Consider the following 24,792-nt stretch of genomic DNA (forward strand, 5'->3'; position numbering starts at 1 on the left):
TCCAGTAACCAAGGACATACTTTAGGACCAATCCAAAATGAGGCTTGCAGGGAAAACTAGTCTGCCCCCTCTACAGCGTCAGTATTCATTACTGTGGTAGTTTTCTGGGTATGTGACAAAGACGTGTACGTATTATGATAATGGTCTTGAGTCTGTGTGTGTACACGTTGCCCTGAGTGATCCCAGTCAAAATCGATATGGGTCTCTCTGAGGATTCCGCTCAGCCAATATCACCTCCTTCCCAGTGGGAGGAATGCAGTGCTCTCATAGATGAATGAGGGGGATGAACGAAATTAACATTCTGAAACTGTAATTACAGATGTTGGATACAGATACACCACTGTTTGAGCATGAATGGTTTAGTCTACTCTACTTGTCATACCCATTGGGAATTGTGTGTTTGTAAACATTGTGGAACATGTAGGCCAAGGATGAAATTAGTTTTCTGGATTTCATGTTTGATTCAATAAATATTTATTTTCATGCTACCAATAGTGAAAAACATTTTAAAATTTTTTTTACACATGGACTGGCAGAGCACTGGAGCCATCTTTAACAAAAATATGAAATAAAAAAAGAAACCATTTGGGGTTTTATACCTGAGCTGTTTTAGTTAAATCATAAGCAAGTCAACAATTAAAGGAACGCTGTTAGGTTCCCTAGATGCAGTTTTTCAGCTGCTGTTCACTGTAATATGTATATTGCCTGGTTTTGGAACTTTACCCACAAGTTATGCACGCGCAAAGTATTGACAGGCGCATACTTCATGCCTTAGCCAATAATAATTAACCCCTCATGACCGCGTTTTAGCCAACCAGCTCCCTACCACACCCTCTTTTGCCATACCCCTTCTTCATACCACAGAGAGCTATACCTCCATATTCCTACCCCTACCCCCTTCACCCACAGGAATCCACTTTCCCCTCCCTCAACCTTATCCACCCAATGAATAAACCTTGATTACAGCATTGAGCAAGCGATGTGGCTGGCAAAGGACCAGCAGTTTACTTGTATTTGGTCATGCGATGAACTGCTTGGTTGATCTCATCTGACAAGCAGATTTATGCTCATTAAGCATTGTGAAACCAACCCTAGTACTCCAAATTCAGAATTACGTATACAACATTAGGGCCTGAAGTAGGTGTTGTTTGTCATGGTATGTAATTCATACAAAATCAAGGCAACACAAAAGGAGATTTGCCTTTGTGAAGTTCTATCGGATCATTACAGGGAGTAGGGTTTGTCTGAAATACCTGTAGCGTCAAAAATCTAAAGAAGAATAAGAAATTCCAGGTTGGCCTCCGCGAACATTACTGTCAGGTGACCGGTTGGACACTCTTTCTGAAAGGGTCGCGGGCCAAGAGGAAGAAGAGATCGGTCTAGAGCCAGGACAGTGACATTGTCTCCACAGGTTGCCGTCCAAGTGAAAGGTAGTTGTTTGACCTTACATCCAGGGATACTGAAAGAGGTTGAGCGACCCAATCCGCTTGACGTCACCACCTCGTCAATGTGACGAATGGCCTGGTCCTGATGGGGATTAATGATAGCGCTGATGTACATGCCGCCAAAGATACTTTCCATTCTCAATATTGTGTGCACTGCACTGTTGGGTTCCTTCAAATTATTTCATCTTTTAATTATGAAACACAAGAATCCCCCTTTCTCTGATAAACCTTATCTTTGCATCTTGATAGATAAAATCTCTTGAAAAATGAAATGTCACGTTTTGTGAATAGTCACATTTCATGTGTGTTTTTTATATATTTTTTTTTATAATTGAAATAAAAGTACTTGCCGATGATAGATGATGTCCATGAAAAACACTTGACAATGGATATTCACGTATTTTGAGTTTCATGGTTTTTTATGATGAAAGTACTAACACAAGAAACTGGCAATGAAAATCACTTAAAAAATGGTTGTTCAAGTTTTTTGAATGTCACATTTCATGTATGCTTTATTTTACCCTAAAAAACAAATGATGAAAATAAAAGTACTTGACATGATGCTGGATAATGCCCATGGCATCATCAAAAATTCAGTAATGATGAGTTACGCCAAAGGAAATGGGTCTCTTCTAAGAATAGACACAAGTATAAAGTTAAATCTGAAGAAATTGAACTAAGTAGTGGTCGTGAAGCATAGCAGAACAATGTCTGTTGAAACAAATGGTCATCGACCTTTTTATGTTTTCATGCAATCAGCATCTATTTCAGGTTTCCCCTTAATGCATTTGCAATGATGACTTTTGACTATCATAAAAACTAATGGAGCCAGTTTTGTTTTAGCGCCAAAATGTAGAAAGGGCAAGATCGACTCTGAGGAGGAAATTTGTTTTTTTTTCCCGATAAACCAAAAAGGTTCAGTCTACATGTAAAGAACAATCCTAATAAGCTAAAGATAACATAAACCTTTAAAATTATGAGAAATATTGTACCACAATTTTGAAAAGTATCATAAACTAAAGTGGTTTTTTTTGTTTTTTTTTGTGTGTGTGTGAAAACAGTGGACATTCAAATAAAAGTATTTACTCGGTAAAAAAACATTAAAATTTTGTTTAATTCTGTGCATGATATTGCAGAAATGTCGAAAGTGAATCATAGGTAACAAGAATTTTTTTTGAATGGAACGGGTGTGTGGTTGAATATAAGATTTAGTTTCATCAGTGTTAGGTTTCAGCGGAAGTGTTATATTTTTTTAAAAACATTCTAGCTCGGTTTTCATCTAGGGTGGCGCAGTGCATTCTAATCTTACCTGTTCGGGTTATGAATGGTTGATGTAAGTCATGTTAGTGGGCCCCAACACACCAGCTACTGCCTCCTTGGTATTGTTATCAAATGTGGGGATGTAATCACAGTGTCAATAAGTACAGAGAATGTCATTGAATTAAAAAACCTCATTTAAAGGCACTGGACACTTTTGGGCGTTACTCAAAACAATTGTTAGCATAAAAACTGACTTGGTAACAAGCAATGGAGAGCTGTTGAGTATAAAACATTGTGTGAAACGGCTCCCTCTGATGAAGTACCGTAGTTTTTGATGAAAAACAAAATGTCTCACTCAAGTATTAAAAGTTTTCAGGCCTGAAGCCTTTGTTTAAGGCATCTGAAAGCACACAAATTTGGGCAACACTGAATCATTTTATCATTCTCTTGCAACTTCAATGACCAATTTAGTACAAAATTTCAAAGAGTTGTTTTTTAATGCATATGTTGGGATACACCAAGTCATAGTCCTGGTCTTTGACAGCATGGATGAAGAATTGACAGTTACCAAAAGTGTCCAGTCCCTTTAACTTCTGTCAGCACTTTTGTAAGACACGTTTTGACAACACTTTTAACACCTTCTTCTTCCCAACAATGTGAAGATTTACACCCAGAAGAACATTGGGTGTCCCCGGACTGGAAACAATAACATAATAGAAAATAAAACATTATTTAGATTTTTTGCGGAAGAGTGCATTTAATCCAATTGACCTTTATCATGGTGCGGTTGGACTGTTGCTCTTCCAATCCAACATAAGCAAGAACGAGGATGAAGGGACATAGTAGTCGGATGCCTTTTTGATTCTTTCTGCTTGTTTAAACCCATTCAGGAAAATAGTTGTAGAACGAAGAATTAAGACCGCATGGCCACACCGTTCTGTAGAATGGTAAAAAGGACTCTTAAGGGTGGAATCACCAAAGGGAGACATAAATAGTCCACATTGTGTCTCCAAACCCGTAGTTTTGTCTTTCTGGTGATGCACAGAGTCTGTAAATTATTAGGAATGTTCACATCTGTCCAATCCGGCCGTAGATAATAATAGTGGCTTCTTATATCCGTCACTCAGTGACACTAAAGGTGCTTTATCGTACAGTATTTCCTGCAAGATATGTGGGACTACGCTTGAGACCTACCCCTTTTACATGTTCATATCACCATGAACATAGCACCATGTAATGGTTTACAAGGTGCTGTGGCGCATTATGCTGCCAATCAAACCAGAGACACCGGGGCTAAACCCCTTCTCTTTTCGATAAGTGCAATGGGTTATTTTACCTGCGTTGCACAATACACGGGACCAACGGCTTTACGTCCCATCCAAAGGACGAAGCATCATGGTTAAGTGTCTTGCTTAAGGACTCAGGTGTCACAACTGGGACTTGAACCCACACTCTGCTGATTAGAAACACCAGAGTTTGAATCAGGTGCTCGGCTACGACACGCCATAATGATGACCCAGAATTTCCCATCATCACTATCCTCCCGCTCTCACCCAACACACATGTAAGTTGGTGGTAATATTAATTAAGAGACTGCAGCAAAAACCTCTACTTAATTACCATGAAGCACAAAAGGGTGACATATTGAGCAATTTGGAGGTTATGTATTGAAAAGCTTGCCCTACACAATGTAACATAGTAACACTGTCTGATTAGTCTGACAAATTAACAATATCACCATTCAACAAATTCACCTGGGGCCAGGCAAGTCAGTGTACCAGACGTCATTGAAAATTATTTTGCAACTTAGTTCAAATCTTTGTGCGTGCTCTTTAGATAACTGGTTTAGATCATCAGATCTTAAGAGATCAGTGGAATGAAACAAACCTGCTCTTTTTCCCCCAACAAATGTCAAAGATTTGACTTCATAAAGAATGTCTATTTTAACACAAGTGCAAATACCATCTTTTCAACAAAGTAAATATCAATTTCACAAAATAACCCCACTTCAAAACAAAGTGCACTTTTATAGAGTAAGCCCAGTTTGATGGTTCCACAAACTCAATTTGGAGTGAAGCGCCGTGGAGATACCCCGCAAATCCAAGATGAATTTGATACATCATTTTTGCAGAATTCCCAGGAGGGGTGGTATTCTTAGTATTGTCAAACTACCCTACGTCATCCGGCTTCTATATTTGCTTCTCCAAGGCCTGACCCGATCGCAGAGAGAGAGTGAAGGATATAGAAAAAGAAGGAGCTTCGTTCCCTGGACACCCGAGGCAGATCTACATGATATGGGCCTTGGCTGGCCTAGCCAGCAGAGCGAAGTAGCCCTAGCTTGGAATAGATCCACATCTACTTCATGGCATGCTGTATTTCTGTCCCAACATCTTAGAAAAGCCTCATTGCCGTGCGTTCATACCCGGAGATTCAGTGGGAAATGGAGGGCCCTAGGCTGCATTTCGCCTCGGCACCGGGACTTGTGTGCGGGAGATTACCGCTATGCTAACTTAAGATGTCAGTGACGACATAAATGGAGAAGTGCTTAGTCCCTGCGTAACCTTACCATGGTGACTATTAATTGCCCTGCCTACGTCAATAAAAGCACTTTGTTCAAATATTCCGTGGAATGTCATCTCGCGGGGGGGATGCACCTTTTGTTTCAGAGTTAATCCTGGTCGGTGGTCATATTGAATAAGAAAAGGGGATTAAGGGTTAGGGAAGAATCGTTATTTTTGACCTAAAATTATCCGGTCCAACGTCAGACGTGTTTGAAAACTTGAGGGGTGAATTGTGAAGATTAGGTGATGGAGATTGCATCATGGTGGATGCAATTTCTAGAATTTGAACCCTTGATCTCTTGCCTGCTGACTTCAATTCATCTTACATTTCGAGCGACGACAATTGAACTCAATTTCAATGCCTGCCAAACGTATTGAGCCAATCAAACACAAAATTAAAATTAAAGTTGTGACGCTTAAAAATGAGAGGTTTACTTTCACTTTTCAACACAAATGGTTTTGTTTTTTATTTAGTGATTTAATAGGACTTGGGTTTCATAAAAGTCATTTAAAGCTCCTAGAGTTCTATAGTTTTCAAAAAGATGTTGGTGATGTGTATCTAATAAGATTTTTTAACGCCTATTCTGAAAACTCTGAAGTGGAAGGGAGCATAATGAAGGACCAATGATTTCAATAATAACTATTTTGAAGCTTACCTCTTGCTGATTCTTCATTATTGGTTTATCTAAAACATGCTCATGTGGGGGTCACTACATAACAACATAGCCAAGCACAAGACGTTTGCATATTCAACGGCTAGTTGCGCATCAAATATCTTGAATATAAAGCTCTAAATTCTGTTTAAAGCTGTTGGGTGGAACTAAGCATAGTCAAACCCTGTTCATTTCAGCTGAGGTAGTTTCCAGAAGAAAAAAAATTATAGCTTTGGGGTCAATCTTCTCCATTATAAATAACTCTTTTAAGCATGAACAATTTACAGTAAAATTTGACTCTGGCAGTCATTCAAATAATTTATTCATGAATACTACTAGAAACAGCCCTTTGGACTTTATGGGTTTTTCATTCCATAGGGGGTCTACATAAAAATGTGTATCTGCGCTGGGTGCCCTATATAGTGTTTCATGTAGGTTGATTCCTAGTTGGCCCGCGGGGCTTTGCCAATTATCAGGAAATTGCTGTATTAAGGTAATACAATGGTGGTAACAACTTAATTACAAATTGACCCAATTAGTGTCTGAACATGCTGAATGCTCTCCAGGTGTTAGGGCGTGACTTTGAGGTCTAAATACCCTGCCAGAAAAATACTTGTTCTTGGCGTGATGCCGTCTGTAAAATAAGAAAAAATAATTTCTAATTCATTGATGTATTGTACATGTAAGTATTTGTTGCCGCTGTGAGGACTGCGCCCATTAAGGACCTCCTAATGGTTCCCTCTGTTCCTTAAAAGTTGTCAAACCTCAATGTTTTATGGGAGCGGGTATATTTTTGGGGGAAAATTAGGCCTCGCAACTGCAATAGACTTTACACACATAAAGTATTGCCATTTTGTAAACTGGGATCTATTTCAAGAAAGAACCTTCTATGATCTCGCCTTTTATTTCTCTCTCGTCTGAATTTAGAGTGAGGTCTGTTGACCGGCTGACATGTTACACACCATGGACAATTGTGTAGTGTGCACATGCGTTGTGTAGTGTGCACATCATGCACCTACAATTTTGTGCTTAGTTTCCCCCATACAGAGCTGGACAAGGGGTACTGGGATTCATGCTCAAACACTCCCTTTTTTACTGTCCCCATGATTCCATATCCTTGTTGTAGAAACTTGGCATATGAGAGGCAAGTCCGAGATTCTAGCATACCATGGCAGATGATCGGTCATGGGTTTTTAAATTTTCTTTTTCGAGTCGAGGTTTCATTGTCACGATATTCTCCACAAATAATTGCTTCAGAAGTTCCAGAAAATTCTTGATATGTTTTTGTTTTGATACCGCGCAGAAGCATGCTAATTTTAACACCAAAGCATGACTTAAGCGCACCAACGACTTACAATTTAACTAAGTAACCAAAAGGGAATATAGGATTGATTACTTCCTTCTGCATAACCCGTCCCTATTGTACAGTATTTCACTTTCCAGATACACTTTGTTTATTGATTTATAAATTACAGTCCCAACAGCTGGACTTGGCTTCTTCAAGGCAGTCTCCTGCCCGAACTGGAAATTGTATGTGTTATTCCGGCAAGTTGTGTTTCCGCACCTCCTTTCAGCCATAGCTGTGAATTACTGTACTGTAATAACATAATAACCTGAGCAGCTGGCAAGTTATTCTTAGATTTATTTTGTGTGTCTTTCATTTTTTATTTAAAGTCACTGAGATCGCAGAGGTAAATGCCTGGAAATGCGTGTGATGTTCTACAGAAGCTTCAAGCTTGACTTAGACTTTAGAATAGTATTTAGAACAAAAATATTTGATGAATTCGTTCTTGCTCTGAAGTTGAGGTTTCTTTATTTATTTTGTCCGGAATTTATAAAAATTGGAAATATTATTTTTTTCATAGTTTTTGATACTCTACGGTCAGTTGTAGAACAAAGTTGATAATTTGCAAACCTTACTGTGTTGAGTTCATGTTTGAAAGCTTACCATATTCAAAGCAAAATACAAAAGGTATAAAACTTTAAATGACTTATTTCATGCCTCACTAATATAAAAAGTACCCCAACAAACAAATATCTTGCGACCTGTGTAAAATCATGGATTCCTTCCTCCATGGTTAATTCAACAAGTATACTGTACCGTAGCCTATTTGTGGCCCCCTAATACTTAATGATGTATCCAGTAGATTCACAAACACAGTTCATGCAGAAATAGGGGTTAGGGGTGGCTCTTGCCCTTTTCCCATACAATACGCCCACCATGTATGTCCTCATCATCTCCTCTTGACCTCCGGCACCATTTTTTCCTGACATCAAAGACAGAATAATAAGATGCATTGAACAGCGGTAGGATTATGCAAGCCATGTGCAGTAAAGTAATGCTCTTAATCCACTGTTAAACCGCTGATTACTGCTTAGCTAACCGTGTAATCCACCACATGACCCAGCCTGCAGGCACTGGGGAATTTTTGCCTCAGATGCTGTGAGACTGAATCACTCACATTGGGATATCACTGTGCTCTTTGGTGTTATCAACAGAGATTTTTCATAAATTATGATCGAATCAAAGCATTTCCCAAAGCAGGATGCAAAAATATTCATTGTCCATTATATGTTTTTAAACACAAAAACTAAACACCCGAACAAAGATATTGACAAAATAGGGACCCTGTCAACATAGGGCTAGATAGCTCAGTTGGTAGAGCGCAGGCACATTAATCCAAAGGTTGTTGGTTCGAGTTACACTCTTGTAAATTTATTTCAATTTTAAACCCCAAATCAAAAAAACAAGACAAATTCTAAAGACATCATGAACTGGTGCTGGATAAAGTCAAGAGTTTGTCTCATACTAGATGCAAACATGGTCTGGTACCCTTTTTCTTCTTCTCTCTCTCTTGTCAACCGAGGTCAGAATCATGTTGAGATTTGCTCGTTCTTATCTTTCCCACATTAAGTTGGGGAGATCAGTTGAAAGCACCCCGATGTCCCTGGCAACTACATCCACATAACCAAACATTTGTCTTTCCCTTTTCTCCTTTCTTGAAAGTGAGTTTTATGTATCTGCAGACTACACTTGACTTATATAAAATAAATGTAATGTTTGAAAGTTAGTTTGAGGCTGATGCACTTACTCGGGATGTGGTTATTGATTGAAATGGGAACATAAAAGGTACTACTTGACCGTGGAGGTATTTAGGGGGGGCTAATAAGAAACCATGACCATGATGAGAATCTGTTTCTATTGTTCTAGTTGAACACTTCATCATTTCATGCAGTGTAATGCATTAATGGATGGCAGGCTGTTTCCCATTAATCCGCAGAATGGATATTTTAATTTGATCAATCGGAGGTTTCATCCCCCCCTCTCTTCCCCTTTTTATCAAAAGCCACATCACAAAACAAAAAGAGAGGGCGGAAGATGGCACACACACCTCAAAGACTTTTTTTCTTCAAAAGTCAATTTCATTTCTTATAGAATTCATCAGAGAAAAAAAGGAAAGCGTTTTGAGCTAATCCGAAAACATTTTCCCGCGGCCATTAGTGTGAAAATTGATCCTGCCGAAATTTAATTTGACGAGGTAGTATTTCCTGTGTCTTGTGTCGTTTCATGCTCGCTAACACCCCCCCCCCCCCCCACTTTCCTTCTAATCATGTTTATTGGGGCTGGCCACAAGGGCTGGCCTGAGACGAAAGGGTGGATATTAATATAGATAGCCAAGATTAAAATAGATTAAAATTCTGGTATTGGAGGAGGAGAAACGGAGGTGGCAACAAGGGGACAAACCACAGCCTCAGGATTTGCGAGCTCATTTACGTGAACCCCCGGCCCCCATTTTTGTCGGCACCTTCTAAAAATATCTGAACGTCTGGCTCAAATGTTTATACAAACAAATCCGCTTCTGTAACTGTTTTTGTCAAATAGGAATTTGCTGTGATTTTCTTCATCTCTGGATTGAAAAGGAATCCGTGGGGGGTTTACACATTGTAATTATTCCCGGGGAAGGAAAGCATATTTTCTCAGTGATTTTTTTTACCGGGTTAATACGCACATGATAATGGTGTGAAATCTACTACACGGCTAAACATGGTATTCTTGAAATAAGAAAAACATCATATTTTGAGAAAATATTTCTTGTGTCACTCCCTAGAAACGTTTTTTCTAGGAAGGGTTCACTCCCTAGAATCTTTTTCTAGGGAGTGACACAAGAAATATTTTTTCAAAATAAGATGTTTTTCTTATTTCAAGAATACCATTTTAGCAGTGTAGCATATCTTTGAATGTCACTTCAATATTTTCAAAATATTGCATGATTTTGGCATGCGCAGTGTTACATTTTTTAATCAACTTGTTCAAAAAAATGGCGAAGCAAAAAAGAAAAGGCAAACAAACCTTCTGTACGTACATGTAGTTTGTTCATGTAGCTCTTTTTTATAGCTCCATGGTTGGATGGTCTATCCACAGAATCGGGTAGTATGCACATAATGGGTAGGCAAGTAAAATGAAATTCATAAAACAAAACAGCAAGACAAATTTCCATTAAAGGCAGTGGACACTATTGGTAATTACTCAAAATAATTATCATCATAAAACCTTTATTGGTGACGAGTAATGGAGAGAGGTTGATGGTATAAAACATTGTGAGAAACGGCTCCCTCTGAAGTGACATAGTTTTCGAGAAAGAAGTAATTTTCCACGAATTTGATTTCGAGACCTCAAGTTTAGAACTTGAGGTCTCGAAAACAAGCATCTGACTGACACAACTTCTTGTGGCAAGGGTGTTTTTTTTATTTCATTATTATCTCGCAACTTCGACGACCGATTGAGCTCAAATTTTCACAGGTTTGTTATTTTATGCATATGTTGAGATACACCAAGTGTGAAGACTAGTCTTTGACAATTACCAATAGTGTCCAGAGTCTTTAAATGTAGCATTTCACCGGAAATAGTAACCATAACAAACCAAATTTAGGATGATGGTGCTATGCATGTCAGCAGATGAGTGCTCCAAACCTTACTGGGAAGGCTTCTGTATACAATGATTAAACTTCCATTAGCCTGTCCCTCCCCTCCCACTTTCTCATATTAGCAGTCCCAGCTCTGATGGCCACATGTATTGCTTTTATGACTGTCTAGAGTCAATCCCCCAAGGGATAAAAAAACACTTGAATGATCATTAGTCGAATATTAACCCCAGGTACAAAAAACCTTGACTTTGTTTTCATACAGAGCAGGGGAAGTATCAGTAAGCCACTGAGTGTTGGAAAACATCAACATCGTCGTCAGTTTAAATATGAATCCTGGGATTTTGTTGATGATTTATTCATATTTTGAGGTGTGGCAACTTTGTTGAAATTGTCAATAACCTTGAATTGAAGCGTATTTTATGACAAACTTGAAGCTGGCCTGTATTACGTGTAAAAGGGAGTATATTCATTCCCGAGGTTTTAAATTATTTTTTTGCGTACATCAATATTTTTTGTTGGCTTTTGTGAATTTGTGATCAAATATTTGTGTCAACTATAGGGGAAAATGTATGACATTTTCAAGGCTGATGAGTTTTTTTTAATCAGGTTGTCCACCATTGAGGATCTTCTCTCATTTTCTACAAAAAAAAAGGACTTTATTACAGAAGGCTTCAGTGGGTGTAGAATATCACCTTTGAAAAGGGAAAGGTCTTCATTTTGTTTCAGTGAGTAAGGTCATATTCATCTGAAAAATTGTAGAAGAAAATATGAGATTATTTTGAAGGATCACCTGGGGCCAAGACTAAGTCTTGTGGGCACTGGCCTCGGTGGCATTGCTTGAGACCTGATGCTGAATGAACTGACTCAGACAGGTCTCATTCCCAGGTCGATGGTACCCTCGTGAAGACGGGGGTGGAGGGGGGGCAGGATGGACGGTGAGAGAGAGAGTGGCTCAAATAATGAGAGGTGGGGAGACCTTTTCCCTTTGCGGAGACCTTTTCCCTGGAGCAGGGTTTTCTTACGGGGGTAATTTAACACAAGCTTTGAATTTCTACTAGGAGTGGGTAGTGATTAGCATGAGGTTTTTGCCCCTCTATGTGGGTGGATGTTTACATCGATGTCACATCGGCCATGCGGGTAGAAAGCGTTTTGACTGAAGAAATGCCAAGTTTTTTATGCTAATGATGTTTCAAATGAAAATATTGATAACACAAATTATTAATGGCAGAGACTCTTCTGATATTCAGCAACTGAGGCATGGTCTCCTTAAAATAAATAAAAAAATTAAGAGTCATAGTTAAGTAACTCTGACTTCAGCGGAGGAGAACCAATTCAGGTTGACAACAGGAAAACTTGACATTTTAACACCTTTGTGATAGAGGTTGATTTGCTTGTTTAAGTGATATCAATAGGTAATTGGATAACAAAGGGTTATCATTGGTGTAGTAAGAAACATTTCCGCCATTTGTCTGCCTGTTTTCAGTGGGGGTGTTGAAGATAGGTATCCCCTTTTGATTGGGTGCTGTGGTTAGATTTCATATGACATTTTAACACCTTTTTTATGTAGGTTGATTTGCTTGTTTTAGCGATTAATCAGAAATTGGATAACAAAAGGTTTAGCGTTGGTGTATGGCGTTTTTGTCTGTCTGTTTTCAGTGATGGGGGTGTTGAAGATAGGTATCCCCTTCTGATTGGGTTGTGTTTTTTTTAGTGAAAGCACCAATTAATTAGTAACTGGCTCTTGACATCATCGTGAAGGAAACCAGCTGTCTGTGGTAATTAATCTGACATACAATCGGATATGAATACTTTTATTCAACAGTGAGTGAATGAACCATCTGTTACAATCTACGTCTACACTTCCTGTCTCTCTCTGTGTCTCACTGCTTGTCGTTTTTTGTTCAAGAAAGAAAACAAACCCAATGGATGTCAACGGGAACGCTTGAACCTCTTTAAAGGCACTGGACACTATTGGTAATTACTCAAAATAATTGTTAGCATGGAAACTTACTTTGGTAACGAGCAATGGAGAGAGAGCTACCATGCAAAGTTTCAAATACTACTTAATGGAGAGCTATTTGAAATTTTAAAATTTTTACTCAATTTGTCATCAAATATACAAGAGACTATTGAAAGAAGAACACCCTTTTTGCACAAATTTGTATCCTTTAGATGCCCATTAAAAGGAAGGCTTTAGGTCTGAAGTCTTTATATATTTGAATGAGAAATTACCTCTTTCTCAAGAACTCAATACAATAATCCAGAGGGAGCTGCACACTGTTTTATACTATCAACAGCTCTCCACTGCTTGTTACCAAGTAAGTTTTTTAGAAGATTTTGCGGTAACACCATGTAATAACAATCTCTAAATGAGTTGGGGTGGTTCTGAAAAGAACCGTTGCAGCATCAAAGTCCAGCATTCTCCAGAAGACGATCAGAGCATACTGATCGAAACGTCGAGTTAACCCAACGGTTCTTTTCAGAACCACCCCAACTCATTTAGAGATTGTTATTACATGGTGTTACCGCAAACTCTTCTATATCTTATCTCCACCATGCAAAGTTTCAAATCCTACTTAAGTAAGTTTTTATGCTAACAATTATTTTGAGTAATAGTGTCCAGTGCCTTTAATTAATTGTTGCATGACCAATTTATGTGTTTGACCTTAACAGCAGGTCAGAGTCTAATTTAAATGGCATGATGCTTTGCGTCTCATCAAGTACTTCAAGCTTCCATGCCTAATAGTTTCATTATTAGTGACAGACATACAGAGGTTTGTTCTCTGCAATTAGATTGTTCACCGAAAAGAGCGCTACATGCCGAGGGTTGCGCGCATTAATTGCTTCTCAAAAGTCACCAGCCTGGAGCGTGAAACGCTTCTTTACAAGTCACACACCTGTCAAGACGTGATATTTTTATTCAAATAATGAATATTCGTATTAATAGGAATTGTTCAATGAATTTATTCGCAACCATTGAGGTAGCTTCATGTTTCATAATTTGTTTAAAAGGCGAGGAGAGGTTAGGATGTAAAAGCCACAAAATGCACCCTGTGGACGATTTTGAGGAGAGAAATTGAGTTTGAATGTTTTATGGAGGATAAACTAAATACAGTTTTCAAACTTTGAAGTGGGTTCGATGAAGCGTGATGAGTGTAATGTTTGAAAGCCAATCAAAGCTCAACTAACAGATGTTATGTGTCAAAGTACATGTAGAAGTTAAACTACTAATTTTTTTTCTTGTAAGGTTTACAATTTGTTATAGTTGAATATTACACATTGATAGATTGAGATCAATGATAATAATCAGAGCATAGAGCATGCTTACAGATGACGTACTTTACATTAGGGCTAAACTATACATGAATACTTTCACTTCCATCCGTGTTGGCAAATATAGAATAATGTTGGAACAAAACAAACAATTATTATGTAGGATTTTTGAACTGGTTTTTGTTTAGCACAGTTACAGTGTGAATTAATGTTTTGTCGCTCGACTTTTAGTATGACTTGCAAACAATCAAAACAAAACAAATCCATTTCACATTCAATTATACAATGTTTGTCTTATTATAAATTTGCATTCATCGTTTATACTGTGTTAAGGGTCTATTTCATTCACTTATCCAAATAGCCACTACTTATGCATATTTCATAGCCGAGAGGCTAATTCGCTAGAAAGTTGACAACCAGAGGGCGCCCTCTCGCGCCCACCCAGCATGCTACGCAGTAGCTCCGCCAAATACGTCCTTCTTTTTCTAGCGACCGTACATGGTAGACGTGAGTTTTTCCACCCTCTTGCTTTAGCTAGAGTACTTGTACGTTCGCTTTATTCCTATAAGATTACAACCAGTTTATTAGTAGAGTTTTCAGTCATTTTAAATTTGCATTCATCGTTTATACTGTGTTAAGGTTATATGGCAAAGTTCTGCGACATTTAACTCCATAAAACTGCAATAAAAACCTGCTTGTTCAAGGGTAGTTGTTTATAGACAGACCTATTATAACAAGAGTTTGTAGACCAGCTTTTTAAATGACAATTTGTTCAGTTGTCTATAAAACTCATTGAGCTATAACATAAGCTAGACACAGTCGTTGTGTCTTTTTGATGTACTTGCTAAAGGCCGCCGGGCCTTTGCCCGATACCAGGGCCGTAACCAGGACTTTTGTTTGCTAAAAAAAAAAAAAATATATATATATATATATTGGCGCGTGAGGTTTAACATTTGGTGTGTGATGGGCTAAAGTAACAGTTTGGCCCACATGTAAATATTATGTGCAATATTTACAAAAGTAGAAAAACCAAAAATACATAAAAAAATTTTTTTTATTAAAAATGAAAGAAGCGTTAGTTCGTGAAATTGCGTTTGGGCAGTCTTTTCCCTTAATTTCTGCCCTGAATAATAGTGTTTTCATCAACCGCAAATTTCATAGATTCGTAATTTTGAGGATCAGTTTTTCTAGAAATGGCCAAGTATGAGAGCTTTAAACTATAACCGGTATATTCCTGTGTTTTTTTTCAAATTTATGGTCTTCCAAGTACAGTGTGAATTTCAATTCAATTTTTGGGGGAGGGGGGGGGGGGCAGATGAGTTGTATGGAATTTGTAAGTCTGCCACAAACAAATTTTGATGATGATGTGACCTATTATTTTATTTTTTTAACTTGTCGCAAACCTTTAATATTAAACAGTGTACCTTTAAATCTAACTTCTAAGATTTGTCAGACTGAAATGTTCACAAGTTCTTGGACACCTTTCTGTGAACACTCAACCTCACACCTAAGTATAACCTAAACATATCACCTTTGAAGCAAAGTCTCCCCTGGGAATATGGTCTCATGTGTATTTCAAGGGGACTATCATCTGAGAAGGAGCAGGGGGTTGATCATGGCCCCCATTATGGTTGAAGAGCAGTAAGGGTTGACGGACATTTGCGTGTAGCAGTGAAGGATTTTATGAAGTTTAGACTACTTGATGTTTTCACCACGCCAGTGCTCTGGAGGTTACCGGGTCAAAGTTATTTAACATCGCTATTCAACACCATTTTAGTTTGTGGAACTTATGAGTGCAACTTCATGGAATGGTTTTTTAAGATTCATGTGAGCCATCTAGTTTTTTTCAAGAGACTTTTTGTAACAACCAATAAGTTTTGTTCTTGTTTAGAGAGAGAACTTTACTAAGAGCTCCTTGGCCTTTTCCAAACCTCGGCTTAGGTTCTGGCTTTGGCTTCGGCTTCGTAATCAGTTTTGGAGCATTTTGCACTGTGCTTCAACATCAAATGGGGCTGGAGCTGGAAATGGATCCCTCTGCAGTATCATATTTATTTACATCTTACTGTATTGTATTCTTTAAACTGATTGCTCTTGAGTGATAATGTATTTTATTTGTTGATCCTAAGGAAAATAAAATGGACCTTAAACCTTGAAATGGAGTTTGGAAAAGGCTCTATAATGTAAATTTATTAACTTGACTACAAAGAGAAAAACTGACAACTTCATCTAAAAAAAGAAGGATGTTCAACAGTTTGATAAAATGAACAAATTTAAAAGATATCTTACACATATGCCACTGTGCGATGGTGGTACCTTTACTTAAAAAGTCAGTCAAGAGATAACCGCTTTCTGGTTTTCATATTAAACCTTGGACGACCTTCCAATCTGTTTAAATAATCAGACAGATTCTCCTAGATTAACTGGGATGGTCAAGGATGCGGTCATCAAAACAGTGATCTTAAACTCTACATAATTCAAACAGCCCGCAATATTATAACAATATTTATAATTCATTCATTCATTTGTTTTTTATTCCAACTTGGAACACACCCCTTAACCCCGGGGAGGGTTACATCAACATTTTGATAATAATAACAGTGGCTTCTTTAATGCTCATATCTGCTACTCAGTGACGCCCAAGGCGCTTCAATGTTCAGTAGTTTCTTGCCAAGTATGTGGGTTTACATTTGAATTATTACTTACATACACGTACATGTAGGACTGGATAATGGTTTACAAGGTGCTGTACCATGGTTTACTGTAGTTATCTCGGTTCTTACCTAAGTTACAACAGTGAGTCTTGAGTTTGGTGTGCCTAGACGGCAATAGAGCGCTAATAAATAGACGTCTTCTTTCAGGACTGTTGGACAACGGACTGCCGCATGGCCAGGCCGCAGCATGCTGCCAAGCCACCGGTCACGCCCTACTGGTTTATTGCATAACATTTCAACCATCGGCAATTATCACTACATTCTTCCCCGTTGTGTTTTTAAATGCTGAATAAAGTAAGAACGGTTATATAAAGAAATCATTTCAGCTCTACTGGTCATGCTTCAACAGTAATAGGTGTAGAATTTGTAAAATGGTTTACAAGGTGCTGTTATCAAGTGTACCTAGATGCATTGACGTCATCCCACTGCCACATTCAAGGTAAAATGATAATGAAACAATAGAGACACACAGCTATGTAAGCATGGCATACAGAATGGACCGATGAGCAACCTTTATTTTATTGCCGGTGTTGACCGTTTCACGCATGTCAAACCCGGTGACTGTGCTATGTATCATTTTGGGAGTCATAAGCGTGTAAATCCTGCATCTCCGAATAAAATTTCTACTACACTGTAAAACACACATTGACTCTTAAAATGGCACAACCAAGGTCATTGAGATGATAACCTAAGATGACTTGGGTCAGTAACAACCTCGATCCCAGAGGTGTCGATCTCACATTATTTTTTTTCAATCTTGTGACTATGTTAACTGTTATATTATAAAACATGATGCATTTGAAATGCATTTACGTTGAAACACGTGTATTATGACTTATGCGTACTATTAGCAACCATACAAGCAACCTAAAGCTGGTATACAAAGCAGTAACTTTTGGTTAACCAATCGGCTTTGATTACGCAGAAAATATCATTTAAATAGTTTTCTGCTAAGAAAATAATTATCAGGATACCAGTCACATAGGCTATGGTAGGTGTGTCATTGTGTATTGGCTGGTAATCTGTTAAGCAAAATTAGGTTGAGCTGATGAGCTTCTTTTTGTATTTTTTAAGCAGCTCCATGAAGTTGGGCCCTGGTCAGATTTAGTGCACTTCCCCACAACAAATTAAAGGAACATGTTGCCTTGGATCAGTCAAGTTGGTCTTTGAAAAGCATTTGTTATAAAATGTATATAGGTAGAAAGATGCTGTAAAAGTAGAATACAATGATCCACACAAACATGCCTCAAAATTGTACGGTTTTCCTTTGACCTCGTCGACTAACACAGTCGGCCATTTATGGGAGTCAAATTTTTGACTCCCATAAATGGCCGACTGTGTTAGTTCGCACAGTAAAAGGAAAACCAAGCAATTTCGAGGCAAACTTGTGTGGATCATTGTATTCTACTTTTAGAACATCTTTCCAACCATATGCATTTTATAAAAAACGGTTAAAAACGCTTTTTTATAGACCAACTCGTCCGATCCAAGGCAACGTGTTCCTTTAAATACACATTGAACCACAGTTTTGGATTGCGTTAACTGCATATCAAGGGGCTGAATGCAGCGTTATCGTGATTATCATTCTCTATAGTCCCATGGCTTATGTAGGGAAGAAGGAAGACGTCACCTGTTCTGATCGGAATATTTCCGTCCGTGGAAAGAGCCTCCAGGAAATATGGCTAGCTTCCTCATTAGTTGCCATGGCGACTGCAATGTGCTTTGATTGGGTTAATTATGTCTGCTGAGATTTCAAAATGAAAGAGGGAGAGAGAGTGAGAGAGGAGAGATGTTGCAGACAACTGGAAAGTGAATTATCAATATGTGTATATTACTGTAGGGTTGTGTAAGCCAGTGGTAATTACTTGAAGATAAGGAGAAGAAGAAGAAGAAAAAGAAATCATCATCTAAAAGCTTTTTGATTCGGGGATAACCAAACATCCTGGCAGATTATGTTTTCAACAAAGCGTGAATAACCAGCAGAAATGTAATGCATGTCACTGACTGACGATTTTTGTAAAATGTCTTATGATGTAGATAAAGAGAATTATCGACAGATTTAAATTCAAAGGAAGTCTAAAGACAGCCCAAGGCTGCGGACATTCTGATTAAAATTGAGTCTCTATGAGTGATTAGCATTAAATTGTTAAATGATGTTGGCGTTTGGTTAATTTGGGGGAGGCTCAGGGGGTTGGGGTTGATACAAAGGTTTATTTGGTTTGAAATTTAATAAAATTGTCAATTTCACAAGACAATATATGCTTATTAAAGAGTCTACATGTATGTACATTCAGTCAACATTTAGTATGAATGACATGTTTATTTTTTATTGCTGTGGGAGACTTCATATTTCTCTATGATTCATTGTCCTGAACATGTGTGGGATCTTTATTATTCCGCAGCCAGACTCAGGTCCTTTATTGAACTTTATTGTCGTTCTGTGTTTGCACAATGTGACATTTAAGGAGCTTACTTCAAAGAGAAATTCAGTAGAATGCCTACTTTTGTAAGACTCATCAGGCTCATTTAGTTAATTCTTGAGGTATGTAGCTGTTCAGGCAATGACATCTCGTCACTTAAAGGTGCAAACTCTGTTTCACCGAACAAGTTGACGATTTAGGTTGTTACATTTGACTCTTCCACAGCTAACATGATTGCAAACAAAAGCTGGCAAAAGGTGCTACACGCTGCATAATTGGTTGCATTTGTAGATTTGCGGTGATAGCACACTGACTCTCTCTGCAAATCTCACGATACTGCTGCCGTCTGGGGAGGCTGCCCTCGCGAGACTACTGCTCGTGCACGAAAATGCTGGCTAGCGACTACGGCCCTGTTGAAATGGAGCCGTTAGTCTCGCGGGAGCCAGCAGTCTTGCGAAAACATCAGCAGTGATGCGAGATTTGCAGAGAAATTCGATTTGCTATCACTGCAACAACCGTTTAACGACTTGTTCTCAAGTCTATTCGGCCCTACAAAGCTCCTGTTTATTGAATGGATCAGACTTTTTTTCCCAGTGCATTTTTATTTTTTCACACAGGGACAACATTTCAAAGAGTGATAACCTTATCAAAGCAGGTTTCAAGCGGACAAAGTAACAGGCAATGGTAACGTAAATAATTTAAGATATTTAGTTACATATATTAATTACATCACTTTCTCTTTATGTCTTCTGTAGGAGGCAAGTTATCTCGGCAAAGTTGGACCCATCCTGGACCCATACGCCAAGGGCAATGTCGATGACAGAACTCTCACAGTGTGTAGCGGATTGGATCTTGTCAACATCAACTACATGCATATGGTTGCCTCCTCATCAGAACTTGCACAGGTAAACATGTAGATGATGTTAATAAGCAGATGCTAGGTGGCTACATCTCGTTCCAAATTGTCATGTCGATTCCATCGAGAAATGACTTCCAATCGGCATCAAAATTGACTGCCATGGTAACACAATATTACTCATGACTATGTTGATAAAAAGACCTGGTGTTTTGCCCAAACTGGAGCGCTGTCTGATTGGTATTCAGAGAAATACAATCAGGAAAATGCTGTGCTTGATCTTAAGATAAGACTGAAGGCTTTGCATTGTGGGAAAACTAACTAAGTAAGGGTTTTTGGTCGCACTGTGTTAAATCTCTTTTGTGAGCAGTGTTGTTGGATTAAGTGCTCTTAGAAGAGCCAGTTTCTGCCCAACGTTTCGATCATAGTGCTGCTCATTCTCCAGAAGACAATCTGAGCATACTGATCGAAATGTTGAGCAGAAACCGGCTCTTCTCAGAGCAACCATTACTCTCAAAAGAAATAATACAAGGTGTCACCACAAACCTTACTTACTTAGTGCTTAATCTTTATCTGTGTCTGCTGTGATAACGCCCTCTATGTTAGCGTTAGCAACGGACAGAAACTATCAGTACGCTGTGACGCTGTGATGTTGACTAGACTTACCGTATTCGAAATAGACCCTTTGCAGCATACTCACATGTGCCTATCCTTGGTGTCATTTTGGGTTTCAAAATCGTATACAAACATGCACAAAAGAGAGTTGACACCTAAAAATACGGAGGCGTGTTCTGTATTGTGTAAGAAATCAATAGCTCCCCCTTGCATAACGCGAAACGCTACAGGTTTTCTGAAGTCACGCGCCATTTTTTTACGCACAGAGAACAGCTATTGTCCAATGATCTGCATCCTTTTTGAATGCTGTGTGGTTTGACTAAGCAGCAGTTTTTTATACAGTAAAAATTGTTTCACCCTTTGAGAACGTCCCAAATTAATAGATATCACAAGAAATTGCTTTATTTCTGAATTCATAAGGGATAGAATCCCATCATGTAACAAAGCTCAACAGTTCTGCCATGATCATGGCATGTCATGGCACGTTGTCATGGCACGTTGTTTCAAGTAAGCAGTCTTGATTTCTATCAAGGATAGAACACAGATCTTCTTCTTGAAACACCATCTGTATCTCTCCTCAAAGTTCTTGAAAGGTACCTAGGAATCCACCAAAAGTCAATTTCATTGCGAAGAAGTCATATTTAAAGTCACCTTAATACTAAGAACTATACAAAAAAAAAAAAAAAAAAGATGAATCTAGTTATACATGCTCAGTATCAATCATAAAACGGGTACTATACAATTTGTCTCTAAGACTCACTGCCTTATCATAAGCCTTTTTGAGGTATGGCAGATGTGATACGCGCGCGTCACACGCCCCGACTGAAAAACATTCTTCACTGAAAAACATTCTATTTTCTATGTTCTATTTCTATGAAATATTTCTTCTAAGCTAAGGCCACCTACACTATTCATTATACTATTTCTATGGTCAATACGCATAAATTTACCACAACTTTACAGTGTTGTAGCATTGTGTCCGCCATATCTCAAAAAGGCTTATTGCAAAAGAACTCTTAAGATAAATCCAGTTAATGAAATGTTCAGTATCAATCAAACACCTGGTACTATAATATTGTCTCTAAAACTTATGCCGTATCATCAGCAAAATGTCCTAATCGGAATGTTTTAGCCTTGATCTGTTGAGCCCGTCTCACAGTTCGAGACTCCCCTGAAATTCCCTGGAGTCCCCTGGTCCAGCCAACCAGATTCCTTGAAGATTTATCCTGTAATATTTGATCTCCTGGGGTGCGTTTTATACCTTGCATCCAAGGTTTGGCTAAAACTGCTAACTCGGCATGTGTCTACAGTTATATAGACAGGGATGTGATTTCTCCGTTTTTAAACGGAATTCTGTTTTGTTTTGCCATAAAAATGAAAAAATAAAAATCATGTTTTTTGCCCCCCCCCCCCCCAATTTTTTGTTTACTTTTTATATTTTTGTTAAAGATCAAATACATAAAAAATGAAGATAAAACCATATAATAATAACCCAGATTGCAGAGTAGGGCTTTTCAGATCAAAGACAAATGTTAATATTGGGCTTAACATGTTATGCTTTCTCGCTCAGACTTCAGGTTTTTTTCTTAACAGTCTATCACATCCCTGTGTAGGAGAGGGGGATGTTTGCTGTGTGTAGAGGATGGGGTTTGTACATCACTGCCCGATGGGAGGGGAGAGTAAACTCATTGAAATTACACAACGCAGTTCTAGGTTCATCGAGGGGCTGCATTTTTTTATGTTTTGTTCTGACTTCAGAAAACACACACACACACTGAGATATTGATTGAACGTGCACAAAAGCCAAGCTGATGGATTTCTGTAACTATGAAGCGGAGAACATTGCCCCCTGATGGGAGTTGGGGGATTCATTCTTTTGGTTGATGAAGTTCAAAGTAACATCTGACATGCTGAGCAGTATGTGCTTGCGCACCTTATTCATAATAACAATAATAATAGTGGCTTCTTATACAGCGCAGATGCTCATGTGCATTGACAATGGCAGGGCTTGATTTTCAAAAAATGTCCCTATTAGACCACAGGTCTTATTCAGAGTGTTCACTGCACCAAAATATTGTGAGAATATGCTGGAATATGCTCATAATTGGCAGTTATTGAATATCATTGCAAGTTTGTTATTTGTATTTCATTTAGCAATTGGAGCCGTTCATATGATAACCATTTCTTTTAAATATTTTCATTAAAAAGAAACATTTAATGTATTAATACATAGAAGAGAACAATATATTTGTTTCACTTCCATTTCATTATTTAACAAGAGGAAGAAAAAAACCATGTATCTCTTGCCTTCTTCTGTAAAAATTACTGCATCTATATTTTCAAAGCAGAATTTATTTTCAAGATGATGACTTTGGGAGCACAATTATAAGAGTTGACTTAAAATTGATGTCACGTTGCTTTAAGAGGGGGGAAGACCTGACCTCACAGCAACTGCATAGACTCTCAATGCAAAGGTCGCCCTATTATAGAGAGGGGGGGGGGTGAATCCCATGTTCATCGTACCCTCAAGTAAGCATGGTTAGCACACACACACACACACACAAAAAGACCCCCCCCTCTTTAAAAAAAAAGCTGAACGTGTTCAAGTCGATGATTAAAGATTACCCCGCAAAGCTTGACGGTTACTTACGGCCGGCTGATTCCTAATCAAGGCAAATATAGCGTAAATCTGTCAGCGTCTAAGAGCTGAGTCCGCTTGATCCACCAGACCTTGCATATCAAATAGTCCCTCAGTCTTCTTTTTCTTACTCGGACACACCGTTGGGGAACGTTCATGCGACATGCTGTTCAGTTTGTGGCTCGTTATGCGAGGAAACTTCAAGATTCGTGATCGGGTTTTGGGCTCGGGTTAATTTCATTGCAGCTAGTTCAGTGCCCTCCTCTCTTCTCCCATTTTCTTGGCCGCCATACTTTTAATCTTCAAATTTAGTGAGCTTGTTCATGAACATGTTGTCACAAGTGTAGTGTGAGCACTTATATATGTTGTGAAAACCTTCTGCCTTTATGTTAAAAGTATTTTGAGGAACTTGAGTTAGCTGTTGCAAACTGCTACCAACCAGAACGACCTAAATAGTTAATGGCCTGATGTTTCGACCCGAGCAGAGTTATCCTCGAAGGCGAAACATATTTTAATTTATGATAAAGTTTTGGCTAAACATATTCTTGTTACAGAAATGTGGGTAAGAAAACACATTATCTCACACTGAAGAATTTGAAGGAAAGACTGACTATACTGGAGTTGAATTTCACCATTTTTAAGAATGCTTAATTTTGATAGATGCCAATATATTACCTCCATTAGTTATAACCAAATGGTGTTTAACCCTGTGCACATTGCAGCCCACAGACATGACAACATTTAAAGAATGTGACAAACAAAATAGTTCTGACATTTCCATGTAGCCAACCCACAGGTTTTCTATGAATTGTTGTTGATATATTTGTATTAAAATGCCAGCTTTGAGCTTTCTACCCCAGAAGATCCCCGCTAATTGTGTAACTACGTGCACAAGTACGTGCATTATCCTACGTAGGTAGGATTCACCACCCCCTCCATGTTTGGGTGAAGGTAGAACTTAAACATCAGTAAGATTGCATAAAAAGAGGAAGTAGTTGAGGCTTGCTTTGCCAACTCAACAGTCATGTAGAATATATGTAGAATGTGATTCCTGTTAAAGTATCATGAGAAAGTCAATATAAACAAGTGTACCCATCCCACTTCAGTAATTGGAAGTTGTGATTTTAAGTACAATCAGAATGAATGTAGAATGCAACGTGCATAAATTTTGCTTAGGCTCGTCATTGCTACCCCTAGAATAATATTGCTCTTAATTACCTCAAAGAGGCCCCCCCCCCCCTCCAACCTCATAATCCCAAAATCCTCCCACTCTATTTCTGAAAGCAGATGGCACGCTAGGTTCAACAGGAAGAAGCGGTACGATATTCCTAAGAATCGTCGTTGTTGTCTTCAGGAAATTAACGGGCTGTCTTGAGAGAGTCGAAAGTCGATTCTTGGAAAGCAAACAGATACGTGAAATCCAGGACAGGGTAT

General features: G+C 38.4%; 1 protein-coding gene across 7 annotated transcripts in view; it reads left to right on the forward strand.

Annotated features, from left to right (window-relative positions):
- The window catches only part of LOC139947976 (1-phosphatidylinositol 4,5-bisphosphate phosphodiesterase beta-4-like), a 146,475-nt gene that overhangs the window by 66,215 nt on the left and 55,468 nt on the right, over positions 1-24,792 (forward strand). For all 7 annotated transcript variants that reach the window (XM_071945907.1, XM_071945925.1, XM_071945916.1 and 4 more), the window contains exon 5: positions 20,005-20,154. In XM_071945907.1, coding sequence (XP_071802008.1) covers positions 20,005-20,154 — 150 coding nt within the window. The remainder of the gene's footprint in view (positions 1-20,004; positions 20,155-24,792) is intronic.

This window comes from Asterias amurensis, chromosome 1 (assembly GCF_032118995.1).
Source record: "Asterias amurensis chromosome 1, ASM3211899v1".
Classification (NCBI taxonomy): Eukaryota; Metazoa; Echinodermata; class Asteroidea; order Forcipulatida; family Asteriidae; genus Asterias; species Asterias amurensis.